The 24057-nt window shown below is 41.6% G+C and overlaps 1 protein-coding gene across 1 annotated transcript in view; it reads left to right on the plus strand.

Annotated features, from left to right (window-relative positions):
- The window catches only part of LOC122564748 (neural proliferation differentiation and control protein 1-like), a 195139-nt gene that overhangs the window by 159111 nt on the left and 11971 nt on the right, over positions 1 to 24057 (plus strand). The window contains exons 3-4 of the mRNA XM_043719908.1: positions 12117 to 12227; positions 19295 to 19474. Coding sequence (XP_043575843.1) covers positions 12117 to 12227; positions 19295 to 19474 — 291 coding nt within the window. The remainder of the gene's footprint in view (positions 1 to 12116; positions 12228 to 19294; positions 19475 to 24057) is intronic.

Raw genomic sequence — 24057 nt, forward strand, 5'->3', positions numbered from 1 at the left:
CCCGACTCCACTCCTGGCCAAATAGAGCAGTTAAACATTATCTGGCCATATATTCCATTGCTTTTAATGGAACCTTGTAGTGTGAAATTTGGCTGCCGGTGTTTCCCTATGCAACATTAGTGACTGCAATTCATAAGCGCATAATTAGTTGAAAAGCACTTTGAGATGGCCAAAGGATGTAAAAGGTGCTACAGAAATTCCATTATGCCAATTAAGGCTGCTCTGATGAACCCCGGTTTAATTGTCAAAGTACCTTCTGTCTTCTGTGGGCAGTGGAAATTGGCTGCATCTGTGACAGCCTTGCCAAGGGCAAGAGCTTATTCATGAATTTGGTGAATCACTTGTGACCTGCCTTAGATTGCCTGCTGATTAATAACAGGATGATGTGGAGACATTAGGGTTGTCTGCAGGTTCACTGATCTTGTTCTGGTGGCTGTAGGATACATAATGATTAATTGGCTTTAAAATGAATTGGGGATATTTTTATGCATTATCACTTTTTAAAAATGTTTCTAAAACCGCCAGTGCTACGTAGCAGCTAATCAATGTTACATTTTTTGTCAATACCTCAGTTTTTAAGCCATTGATTAAGCTACTGTGCTGCAATCTAACAAATTGCTCATTCCACCCAATGCGGTCCATACCATATTAATTAGAGTTAATTGTGTAATGAGGTGGGCGTTATATTTGTCCTCAAACGTTTTCAGTCATTTGGCAGTTTTTTTTTGGGAGAAGCAAAGTATATAAATGCAAGCTGTTATCATTGTCAGAGTTACTTTAATGCAAAAGACCCCAGGACATCTCATAAGAGTATTATCAACCAAAGTTTGACATGGAGTTATATAATGAGATGTTAGGACAGATGATCGATGCAGTTTTAAAACCAGTGTCTTAAAACAAGAAAGAGAAGTCGAATTGTTTAGGGATAGAAATTCAGCAATTACACCCTTCAGAGCTGAAGAAAAGGAAAGGTGATTAAAATCAGGGATGCTCAGGCGATCAGAACTGGAGGATCTCTGAACTCAGAATTGTGGGACTAAAGGAGATTGAGAGAGGAAACAGCAAAGCCATGGAGAGACTTGAAACGAGGATGAGAATCTTAAAGTTGATACGGGGAGTCTGTAAGTGGGACTCTGTGCACGTTAGGATATGGGCAACAGAGTTTTTGATAAGCTGAAGTTAATAAGGGTGCCAGGTGGAAGATTACCATGAGATTATTTGAATAATTGAGTCAAATTTAAGAAGTTTGTGAATGATGGTTTTAGCAGACGAGCTGAGGCAGGGCTGAGACAGTTGATGTTACAGTAGGTTAAATGTTTCTGGTGATGGTGACGGTGTTGGTTGGTAGCTCACGTCAGGCAAGTGTGATGTCAATGTCACCAATAGTATCATAGAGTGGGATAGAGGGATTGGATTCTATGGCTGGGGTTTGTAACACCACTCAAAAAGGTAGGTTTGGCCATTTGGCTATACTATCAATTGTATAAAAGAGTTACCATTAAAATACACCTAACAGGGAATGTAGTTTAGCAACAATAGCAGGAATTTCTGGATGTAATTCGGCAGGTACCACAGAAATTCATCCTGTAGTCGAAGAAACATAAAAAGGTATGGGTCGGATAAGATATCTGAAGATCTGACTGTGACACTACTGTCTCAGTTTTTTTAAAATGGCATAAAATATTATAGATGAATATCTGTTAACACACAGCCACAGAAGGTTCTGGAACTGTTGTGGAAGTGCATCTAGTCACAAGGAAGTTTTAATTTGCATTTCACAACCTGCTTTCAAGCTCAGTCATCTTACCTAACTTCAAAAATCTCCGAAGCTTAATTACTTTCCCACCACTCATCGTCTTACATTAGACTGATGCAGAAGAGAAGTCTAATAGGTGAATCACAGGAAGGCAGGCAAGTGAAGCCACAAATAAATCAGCAGGGAGGAGTGTGGGTTGGGGGAAAGAGATCGATTGTACTATTCCTTACATCATCCACCTACCCCCAGCTTAACTTACGTCAAAGTTAAGGTAAGGTGTTTCTTATATATCCTAATGTGCATTTACTGGCTCCCAGTTTGGTGTTGTCTCAATTTTAAAATTTGTTTAAAAGTCTTTCCGTGGCTTCGTTTGTTCCCTATCTGTTTAATCACCATTAGCCCCACAGTCATCTTCGATCTCTGTGATCCTCCAATTCCGACCTCTTGAGTATCTCTAGATAGATTACTTAGCGTGGAAACAGGCCCTTCGGCCCAACAAGTCCACACCGACCCGGCGAAGCACAACCCACCCAGACCCATTCACCTACATTTGCCCCTTTGCCTAACACTACGGGCAATTTAGCATGGCCAATTCACCTGACCTGCAGTTTTTTTGGACTGTGGGAGGAAACCGGAACACCCGGAGGAAACCCACACAGACACGGGGAGAATGTGCAAACTCCACACAGTCAGTCACCTGAGGCAGGAATTGAACCCGGGTCTCTGGCGCTGTGAGGCAGCAGTGCTAACCACTGTGCCACCGTGCTGCCCATAACATCTCTGATTTTAATTGCTCTGCCTTTTCTTCAGCCATCAAGGCCATAATTCTGAAATTTCATCCCTAAACAATACTGCTTCACTTTCATCTTTTAAGACACTCATTTGAAAACTACATCAATCGTTTGCCATAATATCTCATGATGTAGCTGTGTCAAATTTTGTATGGTTCCAGTGCCTTAGTTGATTTTCCTTCTGTTTGGTATTGACCAGTTTCAGGTATTAGAATCATGATAAATCATGGTATCATGTTGGCCACGCAAGAGTGTCTTTAAGACACTGGCTGCACAACAAAAAAATGAAGGTACTGCACATTCGAATGGATAGGCCACACACAATGCAAACATTTGTAGAGGTCATTTTGTCTCCATAGTGACAGACTAGGCCTTTCACGCAAAATTCTCAATGGCTGGATTAATTAAACAGAGCTACCCAACAACAGCATGCAGGCAATTCGTGAATGCAGGGCAACAGGAACTGGGTTGTGAGTCATCATGACAGAACGTTCCTGTGAACGTGGCTGTGTGGTAGTGCTCTTGTTTTTGTCAGGAGTTTATAAATACATAATCTTGATTTATTATCTGACTCAGCTGTACTGTGGGAGTACTGCACTGGTGGGGATGCCAGGAGAGACTGTGAAGCTCAGTCAGTCTACTCAAGTCAACTTAAATGAGTCTCGAGCACTATTCCAAAAAAGAGCAGAGAAGTTCAATCTGGTGTCCTGCATGATTAAAATGTAACCCTCAACTAACATCAGTAGACTCAGAGTTATAGAGTTGTACAGCTCGGAAACAGGCCCTTCAGTCCAACTTGTCCATGCCAACCTAAATTAACCTAGTCCGACTTGCCAGCACCCGGCCCATATCCCTCCAAGCCCTTTCTATTCATATACCAATCCAGATGCCTTTTAAATATTGTTATTGTACCAGCCTCTACCATTTCCTCTGGCAGCTCATTCCATACACGCACCACCCTCTACATGAAAATGTTGCCCCTTAAGTTCTTTCTCCTCTCACCTTAAACTGTGCCATCTAGATTTGGACTTCCCTGCCCCAGGGCAAAGACCTTGGCTATTCACCCTATCCATGTTGCTCATGATGTTATAAACCTCTGTAAGGTCACCCCTCAGATTCTGACGCTCCAGCAAAAACAGTCCCAGCCTACTCAAAATCCCCTTATAAGACAAACCTTTCTACTCTAGCAACATCCTTGTAAATCTTTCTTAACCCTTTCAAGTTTCACAACAAACTTTCTGTAGCAGGGAGACCAGATTTGCACACAGTATTCCAAAAGTGGCCTAACCAAACTCCTGTGCAGCTGAAACATGACCTCTCAACTCTTATTCTCAATGTACTGACCAATAAATGCAAGCATACCAAATGCCACCTTCACTTTCCTATCTACCTACGACTCCACTTTCAAGGAACTGTCGAAATGGAGTTTAATTAGCAGCAATCTGTGTGAGCAAAAGAAATCAACAGTACTCGAAAAAGAATCAATTGAACTGACAATTATCAGCTTTTATTAAAAATATTGCAGCAAGTTGGCTGAAACTTGAGGACAGGAGGGTTCCTATTCCATGTTTCGCACCTTTACAAAAGAAATGTGTACATTGTATACTTTAAAATATGCTGATTAATTTACAGATGATCATGGAATGTACATCATCTGTAACACTGAACCTAAGTCCTAAAAAAAAATTAATTATTTGCGTCATTCCATAACTCTGTATCTGTTATACGGACGTTTTGTTTAGGCAGTTCGAAATATATAAGAGCCATTAAGAAGATTACTGAAGTTTTATCAAACTTAAGGAATTTATTTACATTCAGCCTGGTCCTGAGAGCTGTTCTGACCTGTAGCCATGGTCCTTTTAACTTACTGAATTATAACTCGAGAGTTTGACCAATTTTTTCCCATCATGCAATGTTAAATGTTTCCTGCAATACCACAGAACTGTGAACTTGCACTCCAAGTTTTCTCTTTGTTCAGCAACACTCCCCAGGACCTTGCCATTAAGTGTATTAGTTCTGCCCTGATTTGCCTTTCCAAACTGTAGCACCAACCATTTATCTAAATTAAACTCTATCTGCCACTTCTCAGCCCATCTGATCAAGATCCTGCTTTCCTCTGAGAGAACTTTCTTCGCTGTCCACTACAACTCCAATTTTGGTGTCTTCTGCAAACTTACTAACCATACATCCAAATCATTTATATAAATGATGAAAGGACCCAGCACTGATCCTTGTGGCACTCTGTTGGTCCCTTTCTTATTTCTTAGTTTTCTCCAAATAACTTCCCTGCACTTATTCCCAGGAATATCCTCACTAAGTGCAGCCGTAATGTTATCCGTAATCAAAAACACCACTCCCTCTCCTCTCTTGCCCCCCTTTCTGTCCTTCCTATAGCATCTATACCCTGGAACATTAAGCTGCCAGTCTTATTCCTCCCTGAGCCAGGTCTCTGTAATTGCTATGATATCCTAGTCCCATGATCCCACCCATGACCTGAGTTTATCTGCCTTACCTGTTAGGCCTCTTGTATTGAAATAAGTGCAACTTAATTTATCAGTCCTACCTCATACTCTGCTTTGTTCCTGTCTGCCTAACTATTTGACTTGCTCCTTTTCCCAACTGTACCAGTCTCAAATTTATCTCTGCCCTCACTGTCTCCCAGGCTCCAAACCACCCACCAACTTACTAGTTTAAATCCACCTGAGCAGCTCCAGCAATTCTCCCGCCAGTATATTAGTCCCCATCCAATACTAGTGCAATTCCTCCTTCTTACACAGGTCACTTCTACCCCAGATGAGATTCCAATGATCCAAAAATGTGAACACTTCTCCCCGGACTAGCTGCTCAGCAGTAAAAGCAAATTATTTTACCGTTATCACATTGTTGTTTATGGGATGTTATATATGAATTAGCCACTATATTTCCTTTATTACAACAGTTACTAATGCTTAACTGGATGTCAAGAGCTTTGGAATCTGGGATTCATGAAAAATGTTGCAGAAGCATAGGTGTTTTCTCATGGTGAATCCCCAGGGAGAATAAAATATAGAGGGAGGATTGGGGAAATGCCAAGGAAGTGACCTGGCCATGATAAAGTAAATGAGATGGGGATCTTGTGCAGGATGTCATCAGTAACTAAAAAGCCATTTTGCTTTCATACTCTGAGACTGATCTGCATTGCTCCAGAGGAGCTTTGAGGGGAAGGGAGACAATTATTTCTATATGGGAGCGAGACATCACAGTGGTTCCGTTGGTTCTGAACGTGGCATGGAATTCATATCCAGGAGGCCCTCCTCTGTGTTGTTATCACTTGGAACACACTCCAGATAGACTAAGCACCCACAAAACCTAACTCAGCTCATGGACCAAATGGATCTCAGGTGAGGATAAAAGCTAGGAAGGTTCCTAGTTCAGAATGTGAAACAGTTTGCTGATCCTGCGCCAAAGCTGTACAGGGCACTGGTGAGACCGTACCTGGAGTATTGTGTGCAGTTTTGGTCTCCAAATTTGAGGAAGAACATTCTGGCTTTTGAGGGAGTGCAGCGTAGTTCACGAGGTCAATTCCTGGAATGGCGGGACTATCAGATGTTGACAGATTGGAGTGACTGGGTGGTATGCACTTGAGTTTTGAAGGATGAGAAGGGATCTGATTGAGACATATTAAAGGATTGGACACACTGAAGGCAGGAAGCATGTTTTGCTGATGGGTGACTCCAGAAGCAGAGGACGCAATTTAAAAATAAGGGGTAGGCCTTTGAGAACAGAGTTGAGGAGAATCTTCTTCACCCAGAGAGTGGTGGGTGTATGGAATACTGTGCTCCAGAAGGCAGTAGAGCCAAATTTCTGGATACTTTCAAGAAAGGGATGGATAGAGCTCTTCAAGATAGTGGATTCAAGGGTTATGGGGATAACACAGGAACAGGATACTGATTGTGGCTGATCAGCCATGATCATAATGAATGGTGGTGCTGGCTCGAAGGGCCAAATGGCATACTCCTACACCTATTGTGTATTGTCTATTGTCAGAGCGACTTGTACTATCAAGGACTGCTGAAATTTAATGTGCCCCTTTTAATGTGCTTCACTGGAGCTTTGTCAAACATAATTTTTCACCAAGCCATAGAAGGTATTACCAGGTCAGATTACACAAAAAATAGCCAAAGAGGTAGTTTTTAAAGAGCAGCTAACAGACAAGGGAGCAGCTTCAGGAAAAAAATATTAGTCATTAGGACCATGGAAGTTGAAGACAGGACCATTATGATGGAGTGATTTTAAAAAGGACAACCTGAAGAGTTCTGATATTTTGGACCACTGTAGGTGGTTACAGAAATTGTGAGGGAGACAGATGAGCTGAGGCAGGAGAGAGCAGCACAGTGTTGTTGGTGGAAATAGTTGGTGCATGGTTATAGAATGGATAAGTGGACAGAAATGAATCATGCATTTCAGCAAAAAGGGAGGCTATTCATCCAGTCTTATTTGTGCTAGCTCTGTGTGAGAAAACGAGATACAGTTCAGCTAATCCCACTCCCGCATCCTTTGTCCAGAGACTGCATGTTTCTCTTCATTTGCTTATTCAAGTGGCTTTTGTATCCATGATATCGTCTGCCTCCAAAACATACTCAGGCACTGCATTCCAAATTCTAACCATCCTCTGTACAAAAAAAAAACTAGTTTTTCTTTGTCACTGGTTCTTCTGCCAATCCCTGTCCTTTAGTTTTTTACCCTTCCACAATTGCTCTCCATTTAATCTGACCCATGATTTTGAACACCCCTATGAAATCTGCTGTTATATGAGATGAACAACCTCGACTTTTTCAACATAGCGAAGTCCCTCATCCCTGAAGTCTTTCTTGAAAACCTTTTCTGTGCTTCTCCCCAAAGCTGATGTATCATTCTGAAAGTGTGGTGTCCATAATTGAATGCTTTATTCCTGATGAAGGGCTTTTGCCCGAAACGTCGATTTTGCCTGTCCTCGGATGCTGCCTGAATTGCTGTGCTCTTCCAGCACCACTGATCCAGAATCTGGTTTCCAGCATCTGCAGTCATTGTTTTTACCTTGTTTTTACCATATTCCAGTTGAGGCCAAACCAAGGTTTTTACAAAGGTCTACCACAACTTGGTTGCTTTTGTACTTGGTGCCTCTGTTTATAAATTACATGTTTATATTTACTTACAAATTTAAGGTTTCCATATATCTCTCCCACCACTTTCTAAACATACTTTGCTGGCTAGGGATTGAATATATGATGCAAAGGTTGCAGACAATCTGATTTGTATTTCAGGTCATCATCAGGGAGAGGGTTTGAGTCAATGCTGAGTAAACAAAGTCAGCATTAGGGGTTGGACTTTGGTGTTTCTATTACTTAATTGGACAAAGTTGCTGCTCAGTCAATACCGATGCCAAACACTTGACAATTTTGAGGTGATTGAGGATTGAGATATCGTGAAAAGGTAGGGCTGCGTGTTTCTTATTTTCAGATGAAGTCACCGTGTTTTTGGATGAAATTGCCAAAGGGCTGCATGCAGATTAGGTAGAGGAGAGGGCCAAGGATATATCTTTTAGAGATCCCAGAGATAGTATTATAGTAGTGGGAAAATATACTTCCCAGGTGGTTTTCTTTGTTGCCAGCTCATGAAAAAGCATACATCTGATGGGTCTGAATGTCTCTGGAGGAGCCAGCAGTGTCAGAGTCATAGAGGCAGCACGGTGACTCAGTGGTTAGCACTGCTGCCTCACAGCGCCAGGGTCCCAGGTTCAATTCCAGCCTTGGGCGACTGTGTTGAATTTGCACATTCTCCCCGTGTCCGTGAGGGTTTCCTCCAGGTGTTCCGGTTTCCTCCCACATTCCAAAGATGTGCAGGTCAGGTGAATTGGCTAAATTGTCCATAATTGTTAGGTGCATGAGTCAGAGGGAGGTGGGTAACTCTTCCGAGGGTCGGTGTGGACTTGTTGGGCCGAAGGGCCTGTTTCCACACTGTAGGGAATCTAAAATAAAAGATGTACAGCATGGAAACAGACCCTTTGGTCCAACTTGTCCATGCTGACCAGATACCTAAATTAATCTGCCATTTGTCAGCACTTGGCCCATATCCCTCTAAACTCTTCCTACTCATGTACTCATCCGGATGCCTTTTAAATGTTATAACTGTACCAGTCTCCACCACTTCCCCCTCTCACCCTAAAAGCTGTGCCCTCTAGTTCTGGGCTCCCCCACCCCAGGGAAAAGACCTTGTCAATTTAACCTGTCCATGCCCCTCATGATTTTATAAACCTCTATAAAGTCACCCCTCAGCCTCTGTGCTCCAAGGAAAACAGACCCTGCCTATTCAGCCTCTCCCTAGAGCTCTAACTCTCCAACCCTGGCAACATCCTAGTAAATCTTTTCTGAACCCTTTCAAGTTTCACAACGTCTTTCCAATAGGAGGGAGACCAAAATTGTACACAATATTTAAAAAGTGGCCTAACTAATGTCCTATACAGACACAACAAGACCTCCCAACTTCTCTGCTCAATGCTGTGACCAGTAAAGGCAAGCATACCAAACACCTTGTCTCCGTTGTGCCTTTACCTCCGTTGCAGATCGTACCTTAGGCCTTGATGACGGCACCGAGTCCAATGTTTAAAAAGACATTATACACTCAACAGACAGTAGCTTCATTGATAAAGCCCAGATAAGAAAGCTGAATTGTATGCAGTTTAGTGTTTTGGTGAAAAACAAGTATATTCAGGCAACTGTACTGTCTCTGAAAGTGCCGGCATTATCTCGAGTTGTACATTGTCCAAATAATTAAATTAATCTAAACCCGTTAGGTTGCTACTCCAGTCCAGGCACTATTGGGTTTGTCCTGTCCTGAAGCACATTGTATGGGATGTTGCTGTAAAAGGTGCTGCTCATTGTGAGCAACAGGGAGCTGTTGGCTGCTATTATGGAGCAGTCAATTTCTCATGAATCCCATCTGTCTTCTTTCAGACCCATGGAGTGTTTGCAGTCTGACACAGTGCAAGCTGCTGATTTACATCTGTACCACCTCCTGCAGTACTGGTTAAGCCCTCTTTCTCAAAGCAGAATCTGTTTGCTTTTGTCTGGAGAGAGAGTGGTATGTTGATTACCAGGAACTTTGCAAGTCCACTTGCAACCACACACATCTAGCTTATAGTTGTCGGGGGTTTCAGGGCAGGCCCTGTGGTATGTGCTGTTGACAGTGTTATTTAACAAGATAACAAACCAAGTCTTTTATTATCCCAAATTTCATGGTTGATGTGCAGTTCTCTTAATCTTGTTGTTTAACTTGTGCTTCGCTCTCTTTTCTATGATCCGTTCAAGGTGAATACTGCTCTGTTTACGAAGTGTACTCAGTTCACATGATATTATCTCCAATCAGCTGTGTTCACTTACAAGTAGATTGAAAACCTGAAATAGTTTAATATAGAACGTTTTTTAGTTTAATACTTGAGCTCTGTTTCCAGATGCAAAACCATTATAGATGTACATTGCACTGGTCTGGAGGGATTAACACGTCCAACTTCCTTAATTAACTTTGTCCATGCAAGACAAAACTGGGTGATGTCTTCAAATCAGTTATCTCTTCCTCATCTCCGAAATTCTGACTCTATTGAAACACTCCAGTTTTAAGTCAATGCCAGTTTCTTTCTGATGAGTTGAGAAGACATCAGTTTCGAGTCTTCTTCCTAATATCTGCTGAGTTTGCTGATATCATTTTAGGAGTACTATAATTGACCTCAATGCCCCTGGATAAGTAAGGAACTCTGCTGAATGCTGTTAGAAAGTGGACATGGTGGGCAGGCGCACAGTGAGGGCAATGTTTAGATTGTGCACATCAATTCTGCTGATGTTTGCTGCCCATTGTGAAAATTTGGAATTGGGATGATACAGATTCAGCATTGTAGATCTACTTACAGCGTACAGACTGAGTCCGTTCAAGAAGACAGCTAACTACCACCTTCTCAAGGGCTACCGCAGACGGACAACTAATGCTGGCCCAAAAGGTGATGCCAATGTCCCATGAATGAACTTTTTTAAAAAAACAGGAGTGTGATGCAGCATGTGACTGCAACTACAGCAGTGAAATATTAATGATGCGGCACAAACTAGGATCTAAAGCATAAACCTGTGTTTGTCCAGTAATCATACAGCCTAGAAGGGCCCAGTTTTGATTTGCAAGCTGTGCCTTCATTTGCAAAGATCTGAGGGACTGAAAATGAATTTCTGTTCACTGAATATCCATGTGTCCATAGTTAAACATAGTTGACTGTTGTAGAAGTTCAGCTTTTTGTAATAAATGTGCCACTTTATTCTGACATACAGATAGCAACCTCAGCAATCCTTTGCTGGATTTGGCAAGACACCTTGCTGTTTGCAGCATGTTTTACTTGGAATTGTGTCCAGCTGCAAGTCAAGTAAATCTTGCTGACACAGTAAATGGCGACATTGAAAATGCATAACCTGAATGGAGTATCCTGGGACCTGAGCTTTGCTAATGAATTTCTAATTATTGATTTTTGCAGTTAAAGTTAATATATTTTTTATATATAAGAGCAATTTGTTCAACAACAAAGAACTTGAATTTATAGAGCCATTGGCAGAATACCCCAAGTTTGCAAACAGTCTGATTTACTTTTAGTCAGTTTCCTAGGGGGAGGGAATGATTTAAATTGATTGTTGAAAAGATTAGGCGGAAGTTATCTTTTCAACCAGGGGATAAAGGAGGTCTGTAATTCTCTACCTGAAATTCAAAATACAAATGGATTAACCATAATCTTATTGAATGGCGGACCAGGATTGAGAAATTGAATGGCCTGCTTCTGCCCCTAATTCATGTTTGTGTAAATGGAACTAGTGGCTAAAGAATTAAGTTTTTAGTAGGGTCCAAAGACAACAGCTTATTTAATGTTGGACAGACAAGGTGGTGACTTAGAATCAGCAGAGGAGCAGAGAGAGGTAGTGGTGAAGTCAATTTGAGTGTAGTCAGCACGTGTGGAAACTGAAATCACTGAAGAACAAAATGTAGACAAGAAACTAAAGAGAGCTGGAAGCCAGTGCTGGCTGCAGCTATATAGATAATGAAAGCAGGCATACGCATTATATCCTACTCAGCTAGACACTAGTAGAGGGGTGTTGAAGGAAAATTGTGTGGTTAACCATATCAAAGACTAAAGAAGCGCCTAGAAGGATGTGGACAGGTATTTTTTTTTTAATCATATGGATTGTCATTTGTAACTTTGAACACCATTTCAATACTGTGGCTGTGAAAAAACCTGATTGAGATATTCAATCATGGAATACCAGGAAAAAAATGATAATAATTCGTGTGTTTATTTAAATCAGATCCTAAAGGACATTTTTATCTTATTTTGAAATAACTATTCAAAATGAGCTTAAACTGAATGTTAAGGATTAAATGATTAGCTGTAATTTAAGTGGATCGGAGCCTGTTCACCCTATAAGGTAATCAGCAGTTCATAGCAGATTGATTTTCTGATCTCTCTCATTCTCATTTCAAACACTTCAAAGTTTGGTGTATTCAGATTTGTTTTCTTGCTCCCTTAGGGATACGTCATGGATCCTCTGATATCGATGGTGATATTGATTACATAGCATCACTATTAGCCAAAAAAGAGAGTACGCCACATACACCACAACTGGCGGCTGCGGCAGAGAGTAAGTACACTGCACACAGACTGACAGAAGGCTTCAGATCAAACTCGAACTGTGAAATAGTTGTTTTGAGACCCTTTGTGTCCTTTGTTTGAGGCCCCTGCAGTGTTTTGTTCCTCTGTTTAAAGGCATTGCTGCAGGCAGATTCTATCATTGCCATTACTTGCTGTAAAATGGCCCACTTTGATCTGTTGCCGTGACAATTGCAGGGCTACATGAACTAGGACTGGGTGTGCCTGCTGTTGTCTATTGACACGAGACTGTCAACAGTGAAAGCAGTACAAGAATTAATGGAGGTTTCACTACCTCCCATACACTGCCTAGCTTATTCAGAATTTTGGATTGCTAGCATAATGTCTTGCTACCTATTTCCTCTAATTTTGTGGACTACTTTTAAATTAGATTAGGTTCCCTACAGTGTGGAAACAGGCCCTTTGGCCCAACAAGTCCACACCAATCCTCTGAAGAGTAACCCACCCAGACCCATATCCCTACATTTACCCCTGCCTAATGCACCTGACACTATGGGCTATTTAGCATGGCCAGTTCACCTGACCTGCACATCTTTAGATTGTGGGACGAAACTGGAGCATTTGGAGGAAACCCATGCAGACATGGCGAGAATGTGCAAACTCCACACAGTCATCCGTGGCTGGAATCAAACCTGGGTCCCTGGCGCTGTAAGGCAGCAGTGCTAACCACTGTTGTATATTTAATTACTTCAGAGTTATCATCTTATCCATATGTCCTTCAATACCTTCATTCCACTCGACCAGAATTTTCTCCAGCAACTTCCAATCCTCCATCTTTGGTTTACTGTGCATTTTTCTCATTCCTTCTCGTCTTGCCACTAGTCAGATAACTCAGTTGGCTGGACAGTCGGTTTCTGATGCAGAGTGATGCTGACAGCACACAGACACTCTCATTCGTTTGGCAGAACTGGTCCTCACCCTTAACAATTTTCCCTTCGAATCCTCCCACTTCCTCCAGACCAAAGGGGTAGCCATGGGCACACGTATGGGCCCAAGCAATGCCTGTCTCTTTGTTGGCTACGTAGAACAGTTGATCTTCCGTAATTACACCGGCATTACTCCCCACCTCTTCCTCCGCTACATTGATGACTGCATTGGCGCCACCTCGTGCTCCCGTGAGGAGGTTGAGCAATTCATCAACTTCACTGACACATTCCACCCTGACCTTAAATTTACCTGGACCATCTCTGACACCTCCCTCCCCTTCCTGGACCCCTCCATCTCCACTGATGACGACTGACTTGACACTGACGTTTTGTTGTATCTCAGAAAGGAGTTATGGTGCACTAATGGATTAATGTTGCAACTAACTAACATCTGAGACAAATTGAGTGAAAGCAGATGTACAATTGTCTGTAGAAACTTTCTATATTTGACTGGGAGTTACTGTGCACTGTTCAACATAATGTGCAAAGACTCAGCTTACTGTAATAGAGCAGCACCTGAGTAATGATGTGAGGTCAGCCTCATAGCTCAAGATCTTAACATTAACAGAAGGAAGTCAGGAACTGGTAGCAGAATTTAATGCGTTTGTTTACTTAGCAGGTCCAATTTTACAATGTAATTGTGGGGGTGTGAGTGCTAGACTTCACTACCAGAATGTGCAGGTTTCCTAACTAGTGTTAGTTCACTGCTGAATCAGTAAGAAAGTCTTAATCCAACTTCTTAAAGGTAGGAACAAAAATAGGAATTGCTGGAAAAGCTCAGCAGATCTGGCAGCATTATTAAATCAGAATTAACGTTTTGGATCCAGTGACCTTGCCTCAGAATTTTGAGGAAAGGTCACTTGACCCGAAACGTTAACACTGATTTCTCTCCACAGATGCTGCCAGACTTGCTGAGCGTTTCCAGCAATTTCTAATTTTGTTTCTGATTTATAGCATCTGCAGTTCTTTCGGATTTCTTAAAGGTAGGTTTTGGGATTGGATTTAATTTAGCTAGCTTAGTTTTTGGGCTGTGAACACTGGTATTCCTGCACATAGCTCTGTCCTTCTCTTCCAGCTGGGCTACATTCACATTAATGCTGCATCTTACAGCATTACAATCCCCTCCCCCACTCACCTATTGTACTCTATGCTACTTTCTCCCCACCCCCACCCTCCTCTAGCTTATCTCTCCACGCTTCAGGCTCTCTGCCTTTATTCCTGATGAAGGGCTTTTGTCCGAAACGTCGATTTCGCTGCTCTTTGGATGCTGCCTGAACTGCTGTGCACTTCCAGCACCACTAATCCAGAATCCAGCACAGGTAAACATCCTGCTCTGGCTGAGGTCTTGCTTCTCAAACTTGAACTCACCTGAGGCTTGGTGACTCGCACATCAAACTCACCACTAATTGTCTTTCTCTAATGGAAGAGCAGCCCTACGGTCATCTGGAACTATGGTGTGTCTTCCAACAATGATGGAACCTGCATATTGACAGTTTCCAACTTTCTCCAAAAGTGGCTCGAAGATAGGAAGCAGAGGGTGATGGTTGAAGGTTGTTTCTTGGACTGGAGGCCTGTAAGTAGTGGTATGCCACAGGATTCAGTGCTGGGACCTTTGTTATTTTTATTTACATGAATGATCTGGATATGAACGTACAAGGCATGATTAGTAAGTTTGCGGATGGTACAAAATTAGGAGGTATCGTTGATAGTGAGGAAGGTTATCAAAAATTGCAGAGGGATCTTGTTCAAGTGTGGAAGTGGGCTGAGGATTGGCAAATGCAATTCAGTGCAGATTAGTGTGAGGTGTTAAACTTTGTAAAGTCAAACCAAGGCAGGAATTATACAGTAAATGGTCAGGTCCTGAGGTGTGTTGTAGAACAGAGGGACCTAGGAGTATAAGTACATAGTTCTTTGAAAGCGGCGTCGTAGGTAACAGGGTGGTGAAGAAGGCTTTAGCTTACTGGCCTTCATTGGTCAAGGCATTGAGCTTAGGAATTGGAATGTTGTGTTACAGTTGTATAAGTTGTTGCTGAGACCGCACTTGGAGTATTGTGTACAGTTTGGGTCACCCTGTTATAGAAAAGACATAGTTAAACTGGAAAGCATGCAAAGAAGATTTAGAATATAGAACATAGAATGTTACAGCGCAGTATAGGCCCTTCGGCCTTCAATGTTGCGCCGACCTGCAAAATTAATCTGATGCCCATTCCATTATTATCCATATGTATGTCCAATGCCCATTTAAATGCCCTTAACGTCGGCGAGCCAACTACTGTTGCAGGTAGGCTGTTCCACGCCCCTACTACTCTCCGAGTAAAGAAACTACCCAAATATATCTGTCCCAAATCTATGACCCCTCAATTTAAAGCTCTGTCCCCTCATGTTAGCCTTCACCATTTGAGGTAAATGGCTCTTATCTAATCCTCTGATTACTTTATATGTCTCGATTAACTCACCTCTTAACCTTCTTCTCTCCAACGAAATCAGCCGCAGTTCCCTCAGTCTTTCCTTGTAAGATCTTCCTTCTATACCAGGCAATATCCTAGTAAATCACCTCTGAACTCTTTCCAAAGCTTCCACATCCTTCCTGTAATGGGGTGACCAGAACTGCACGGAGTACTCCAAGTGCGGCCTTACAAGTGTCTTGTACAGCTGAAGCATGACCTCGTGGCTTCAAAACTCAATCCCACTACCAATAAACGCCAACACACCATATGCCTTAACAACCCTATCAACCTGGCTGGCAATCTTCAGGGATTTATGCACCTGGACAGAGATCTCTCTGTTCATTCACACTGCCAAGAATTTTACCATTAGCCCAGTATTCTGCGTTGCAAGGACTAATAGGCCTGAGTTATTAGGGGAGGTTGGCCAGGATAGGATTTTATTCCTTGGAACGTAAGAGAATGAGGGATGACCTAATTGAGGTGAATAAAATCATGAGGGACATAGAATGAATGGTGTATAGTTTTTTTTTCCCTGGGATGGGGAATTGAAAACTAGAGAGCCTAAATTGAAGTTGAGAGGGGAAAGATTTATGAAGGACCTGAGGGGCAACTACTTCACACAGAGTAGAGCATATGTACAATCGGCTACCAGAGAAAATGGTTGAGGCAAGTACAATAGCAACATTTAAAAAACATTTGGAAAGGTACATGGATAGGAAGGTTTTAGAGGGATATTAACTAAATGCAGGCAATTATTATAAATATATTAAGGACAAAAGGGTAACTAGGGAGAGAATAGGGCTCTCAAAAATCAGCAAGACAGTCTATATGTGGAGCCGCAGGAGATGGGGGAGATAATAAATGAGTATTTTGCATCAGTGTTTATTGTAGAGAAGGACATGGAAGATATGGAATGTGGGGAAATAGATGATGACATCTTGTAAAATGTCCATATTACAGAGGAGGAGGTGCTGGATGTCTTGAAACACAAGTGAATAAATCCCCAGGACCTGAACGAGTCATAGAGATGTACAGCATGGAAACAGACCCTTCTGTCCAACCCGTCCATGCCAACCAGATATCCCAATACAATCTAGTCCCACCTGCCAACACGTGGCCCATATCCCTCCAAACCCATATTCATATACCCATCCAAATGCCTCTTAAATGTTGCAACTGTACCAGCCTCCACCACATCTTCTGGCAGCCCATTCCATACACATACCACTCTGAGTGAAAAAGTTGCCCCTTAGGCCTCTTTTGTCAGCATGACTCTATGACTCAATGATATCTGGTCGGCATGGATGAGTTGAACTGAAGGGTCTGTTTCCGTGCTGTCCATTACTGTGACTCTAAATGGAACTAGCTGAGTGGGCACCATGGTCAGCATGGACCAGTTTGGGCTGAAGGACCTGTTTCCATGTTGTATAACTTTGACTCTTAATTCCATTAGTCCCAGCTTTAAACACAACCTCTGAGTTTGCCATTTTGATGGTACTTTCTTCTCTGGCTTGATTCCCAACTATTCAGATATTTAGGAGTATTTGTCACCATCAAAATGTATATTTTATTTCATGGTACCAGGAATAGGATGCTTTTAGTTAAATGTAGAAACTATAAAAGCTTGAATGCTCTGCTTAGAGATTTAATAGAGTACTTCAAAGCTATATGATTTACTTAAAATATGCAAAGAGGACAATCAGTGACCAGAGTGGACAGATTTAAGATCATTGGCAATTTGTTCATGGGAGGTGGGCATCGGGCACTAGGTCAGAATTTATTGTCCATCCCTAATTGATTAGAGAGCAGATCAGATTAACCCACATTGCTATAATTCTGGAGTCAAAGTAGACCCTAAAGAACATTCCTGAACTAAATGGAAACCAGACCATAATCAGTAATGGTTACATGGTTGCCATTTTGTTCACTTTTTATTTGATTTTAGATTAGATTAGATTAGATTAGATTACTTACAGTGTGGAAACAGGCCCTTCGGCCCAACAAGTCCACACCGCCCCGCCGAAGCGCAACCCACCCATACCCCTACATCTACCCCTTAACTAACACTACGGGCAATTTAGCATGGCCAATTCACCTGACCTGCACATCTTTAGGACTGTGGGAGGAAACCGGAGCACCTGAGGAAACCCACGCAGACACGGGGAGAACGTGCAAACTCCACACAGTCAGTCGCCTGAGACGGGAATTGAACCCGGGTCTCTGGCGCTGTGAGGCAGCAGTGCTAACCACTGTGCCACCGTGCCGCCCCCAAAGAGTGGTGAACCTGTGGAATTCATTACCACAGGAAGTAGTTGATGCCAAAACATTGAATATATTCAAGAAGCGGCTAGATATAACACTTGGAGCAAATGGGGTCAGAGGATATGGGGAGAAAGCAGGAATAGGCTATTGAGTTGGATGATCAGCCATGATCATGTTGAATGGCAGAGCAGGCTCAAAGGGCAGAATGGCCTCCTCCTGCTCCTATCTTCTGTGTTTCTATATATGATCAGGAGTGCACTGTCTGAAAAGATGATGGAAGCAGATTTCATAGTGAAGTCCAAAAACAAATTGGATAACTATTTGAAGGTGAAACTTGCAGGCTATGAGGCAGCATAAGGCAGTAAATATGAAGTTGCACACTTGTATGTTAGAAATTTTATAACTGCTTATGTTTGGTTATACAATTAAAATGTGTAGGTGTGACAAAATCATTTTGAAATGAATGGACACAGTTTAGGACTATAGGGAAAGTTACGTTGACAGTGCCTGAAACAGCAGAATAAGTTGCGAAATTATAGTTGATTAGGTGCTAGAGTGAAAGGGACTCAGGAACAGTGATGAGCTTTGTGGTAATTTCATTTGGATTTAGGCATTGTTGAGGAATAAGCTGCAAGGTACAGAAGGTTGAATTGGGCACTTATTAATGACTGCAGAAAACACCACAGCAGCAGCCTAAACCTTGAGAAAAGAAAGAATAGCAGCAAAGCAATAAATTGAAGCACTATATTACTTTCTTTTCACGAATTATCACTATTTTAAAAACAAAAATGTGATGAGTTCATGCTGATCTTTGTCCCTAAACCAGAAAGGCTGGTGAAAAATGAGCACTTCCTGTAGTAAAGGGCATATCTGGAGTGTGTTGTGCAAGGATTTAATTGGATATTCTTCTAAGGTGCTGACAGTCATTGGATGAGGATGCATTTTTGAGCAAGACAAGTGCATCACGAAGATTTGCTGCTGCTTTAAAGGGGAGACAGAAATCAGAAGGCCTCAGCAATGGCCACTTGCACAATGCAGCATTATTAAACATTGTATTTGCATTAAAAATAAATGTCACCTTCACTCTGTAAAGTGACGTCCTGGTGTAATCCAAGAGAATAGACCTGTAGCAGTTCGAGAGAAAGAGGTCCCTGAGAGTAGGTTAGAACTGATCTTCCCTGTGGTAAAATGAAGGACATCCTTTATCATGCTGGTCTGCAACATCACGTAGAGGTGGGACTGCCTTACATTGCAAGCAGTAGAGCCATCTCCCACAATCCTGCGATTCAGAGGTATCAGACCTTCATTGCTCTGGCACATCTTATTTACACTTTGCTTCAACAAATATTGAGATGGATCTTTTATTAAGTAACGACTTGTAATCATTATTGTACATTTAACAGCTGGCAAGAATAAACCTGCTAACTTAAAAGATGAATCGCAAGGGGTTCGTGCAGACATATCATCCAATAAAGAAATGTTATCAACCACAGCAAGCGCACCCCCAAACGTTCCTGGTAAAGTGGCAGCAATAAAGAGTATTCCAAAGAGAGATGTTCCTTTCACTGATGCCATTCTACTCAGTAAGTATGCATTGTATTTCAAAAAACACCTGCATGCGTTAGGTTTTTTCAGATGATTGATCAAAAGCCCAGAGAATATAGACATACCCCAAAAAATACAATCTACTAGAGCCGTACAAGCAATAACTGAATCAGTACAGGAAATACTTGGGGAATTACTAACGGGTCCTCAGCAAAAGAAGGGATACATAATCAATCACCATTCCTCATCCAGATTATCCCTATTGTGGAGAGGGTCTGACTGCCCAACGCCCTATCTAAGCAGTGGGTTAACTGGTGGGGGGGGGCAGCCATCACTTTGAGCCTTTCCAGGGCTGCATCAAACAGCCTTGCAGCCAATTACGACAGATGTGCAAACACACATGGTGATATTATTAAGTTTAGCATTTGTTAATATCTTAGCTGAAGCTAAATAACCTTGGAACCATACTATTGTTACAGGACAGAAAGAGGCCATCCTGCCCATCAAATCTGTGCCAGCTGAATAAACTGATTGCTCATTCTATCCTTTACAGCACCTGGTTCATAGCCTTGCAGGTTACAGTGCCTCAGGAGCAAACCCAGCTTCCTTTTTAAATGAGATGAAGGTTTCCACCTCAACCACCAACCCGGAATATGAATTTTATATGCCAACCACCCTCTGGCTGAGCAAGTTTTCCTCAAGTCCTTTTTAATGCCGTACCGATCACCTTTTATTCTGCGTCCATCATCACCCCCCGCCCCCACTTTCCCACCTTACTAACTGACCTCTCCACTGGTGGGGGGAGTAAGGTTTTTCTTGTCCACTCTATCCAAGCCCATTATTAATTTTTTACATCTCAGTATAAAATGATAGATTTCACATGGGTGACAATAATCCATGCTACTGTTGGCAGCACTGGTCAGTAATAGAAGTAATTCTAATCAGAGCAGCATACAATTATACATGGTGCAGTTCCTACTAATCTGAACTCTTTTTTTTAAAAAAGGTAAGGGATAGCTTTGTTGTGGTGTTAAAGTAATTTTAGATATTTCTTGACACCCACAATACCTGAACAACATTTATCAGAGAGAACTCTCTGTCTCCTCAGCTTTCCCTCCTATTAAACCTTCTGTGAATCTCAAAGCCATTAATACATGTTAGTAAAGAAAATCCAAAAAGGTACTGAATATGGCTGTCAAAGCTTTGCTTGAATCTCTCAACAGCACTTGGATTAATCATTATTGTACTTTAGATTGCAGATGCCTCAAAACCTGAAACCAATTGACACACAGCCTCAAGACTGTATAAATTTTCAAATTGTCATGGTGTAGATAGTTTCATTACCACAGAAGTCCCAGTTTAGTGATCACACATCCACACTTTAACTTGACAGCCCCCACTTATATTACTGTTAATCACAGGCTGTTAAATTGTGAGGTAATATTCAACTGTTGAGTGAACATATCAGGCAGCATATAAAAACAGTCCTGTTGTTTACTTTTGCAAAGAAAAGCTTGTACCCTCATTTATGAAAGGCCAACAGGAATTGAGTGAGTTATTCAGGTCTGATTACCAATGTTCCAAAGTCTAGTCGGCAAGTTTTCCACTCAAGCTTCAGACACAGGGGGAGCATATTCTTAAGGATACCTTCCATCCTGTGTCTCAGTGATTTTAAGAAGAAGAATTATCTTTTTAAATGACATTCTGGGTAATCCTAGGTGGAGGACGGGAAAAATTTCTGGTTGTAAGAGCTGCTCCTTTTTTTTTTGAGGTATGTTAGGTGTTGGAGGTAATTTCCTCGAATTCCAGGAGCAGCAATTACTGTTTTAGATGCTGTTGGATTGTTTTGGAACTTTGGAAAATAAAAGTCAAAACAACAGCAGTTTAAAAGGGAGAAGAGCAGACAAAGGAAGCACATGGTGAGGACAGTGCAGGAGAGAGAGAGGGAGAACCTGCACAGTTACAGCCTTTGCTGTCTGAATTAATGCATCTGGGAAAATTAACAAACAGTGAATTTCACAACTAATCTTGGAGGAACTGTTGGGTGAAGTTCACAGCACAGAATCAGATAAGTTAATTGTTGTTTTAAGTCTGTCCAAGAGAAAGGCTGCAGTAGTGAGTGTAGTGGATTCTTTCTTGATTATATGTTTTTGGAGATAAGTCTCTTGAGTAAACTTAAAATATAAGCCATAGCTATTAATTTAACCTGGGGCAGTGTTTGTAGAGGAATAAGACAGTGTTATTTTCTGGGTCTGTAGATTGTGAAGGAGCAAAAATGGCCTTTGCAGTGATATGTACTTCTTGTCAGATGTGGGAGTTTAAAGAGTTTGTTGTGTGGCACTGTATCAAACACCTTCTACATCAAATAGCATTTTTTTCATCAACCCTTTCTGTTATCTCTTCAGAAAACTCCAGCAAATTAGTTAAACACTATTTCACTCTTAGAAGTTGCGCTGAATTTTCCTAATCAACCTAACTTTCCCTTTATGACTATTAATCTTATCCAGAGTAATTACTTCTAAAAGTTTCCCCACTACCCATATTAAACCAACCGGCTTCTAATTGCTGGGATCATCCTTACATCCTTTCTTGAACAAGGCTGTATTGTTTGCAATTCTCCAGTTTTCTGGCACCTCAAGTCTAGGGAAGACTGAGATCATGGCCAGTGCCTCTGAAATTTCTACCCTTACTACCTTCACAATCCTTGGATGCATCTCACCTGGTTTGGTGCCTTGTCAACCTGAAGTGCCAACAATCTATTCAAGACTACTTGCTTATTAATGTGGCAGTTTCCTCCTCTCAAAAGCAGTATCCTCATCTTTGATAAAGACAGATGCAAAATATTTGTTTTGAAATTGAAAGGAATGGATCTGCTTTGTGAGGAGATTCTATTGCAATGGAATCAGTCAGTGCAGGAGGAGACCATTTGGCCTTCATGTTTTGCTTCCCTCATGTAATCTCTACAGGTTCCAGCATTTCAAGTTCATAGCCATGTTATCTTACAGTGGATTTTGGTTTTCTGCCTGAATCCCTTTTTCAGGTAGCAGGTTTCTGATCCCCATTCCCTTTAAACTAATACAGAACCAAGGAACAGCGACATTGTCAGAGGTTTGAATGAGGTGTCGAATCAGGGTTTTAGAAAAGGACCTGTTGAACATACTGCACTGTTCTGGTATCAGTGATTAAGGGAAATGAGTTAAAGTCTTTATTCTGCTAAGAGATCATTGACCTGAAATGTTAACTCTATTTTTTGACTCAGACATTGCCAGAGTTGCTGAGTATTTTCAGCATTTTGTGATTTTATTTTCCATTTCAAGTACCTGCAGTATTTTGCTTATAGTTGTTTATCTGAGGCTCCTGCTATTCCTGATTAAAACAAGATATCCCACGGCATGACTTTGTGAGAGAGAGAGAGGCATGAAACATGATGTTCTGGCCAATCATCAACACAAACAGATGATCTGATCATGAATTATCACATTACTGTATGACATCACAGATTGGGTTTCCAATGTTGCAACAATGGCTACCCTTTAAAAACACTCATTCGCTGTAAAGCATTTTGGAATATTCTAAACCCATGTAAGAAGCCTTCAAATACTCTCTAATCCTTCCATCAATTACTTCAAAGTTCTACCCCTTAATTATTAATCTTGATGCTAATTGAAATAGTTCCTTCTTGTATTTCTTCCTAATAAGTCCATTCACCTCAACAGATCTCCCTCAGCCACCTTGGTCCAAAGGCACAACAAAGCTGCACTGAGGGAGGATATTCCTGGAAATACATCCAGGGAAGTTATTTGGATGGAACTGAGAAATAAGAAAGGGATGATCACCTTATTGGGATTGTATTATAGACCCCCCAATAGTCAGAGGGAAATTGAGAAACAAACTTGTAAGGAGATCTCAGTTAACTGTAAGAATAATAAGGTAGTTATGGTAGGGGATTTTAACTTTCCAAACATCGACTGGGACTGCCATAGTGTTAAACGCTTAGGAATTTGTTAAGTGTGTACAAGACAACTTTCTGATTCAGTATGTGGATGTACCTACTAGAGAAGGTGCAAAACTTGACCTACTCTTGGGAAGTAAGGCAGGGCAGGCGACTGAGGTGTCAGTGGGGGAGCACTTTGGGGCCAGTGACCATAGTTCTATTTGTTTTAAAGTAGTGATGGAAAAGGATAGACCAGGTCTAAAAGTTGAAGTTCTAAATTGGAGAAAAGCCAATGTTGACGGTATTAGGTAAGAACTTTCGAAAGCTGATTGGAGGCAGATGTTCGCAGGTAAAGGGACGGCTGAAAAATGGGAAGCCTTCAGAAATGAGATAACAACAATCCAGAGAAAGTATATCCCTGTCAGGGTGAAAGGGAAGGGTGGTAGGTTTAGGGAATGCTGGATGACTAAAGAAATTGAGGGGGTTTGGTTCAGAAAAAGAAGGAAGCATATGTCACTTTTAGACAGGAGAGATCAAGTGAATCCTTAGAAGAGTATAAAGTAAATAGGAGTATACTTAAGAGGGAAATCAGGAGGGCAAAACGGGGACATGAGATAGCTTTGAGTTAAGGAGAATCCAAAGTGTTGTTACAAATATATTAAGGACAAAAGGGTAACTAGGGAGAAA

This window comes from Chiloscyllium plagiosum, chromosome 30 (assembly GCF_004010195.1).
Source record: "Chiloscyllium plagiosum isolate BGI_BamShark_2017 chromosome 30, ASM401019v2, whole genome shotgun sequence".
Lineage (NCBI taxonomy): Eukaryota > Metazoa > Chordata > Chondrichthyes > Orectolobiformes > Hemiscylliidae > Chiloscyllium > Chiloscyllium plagiosum.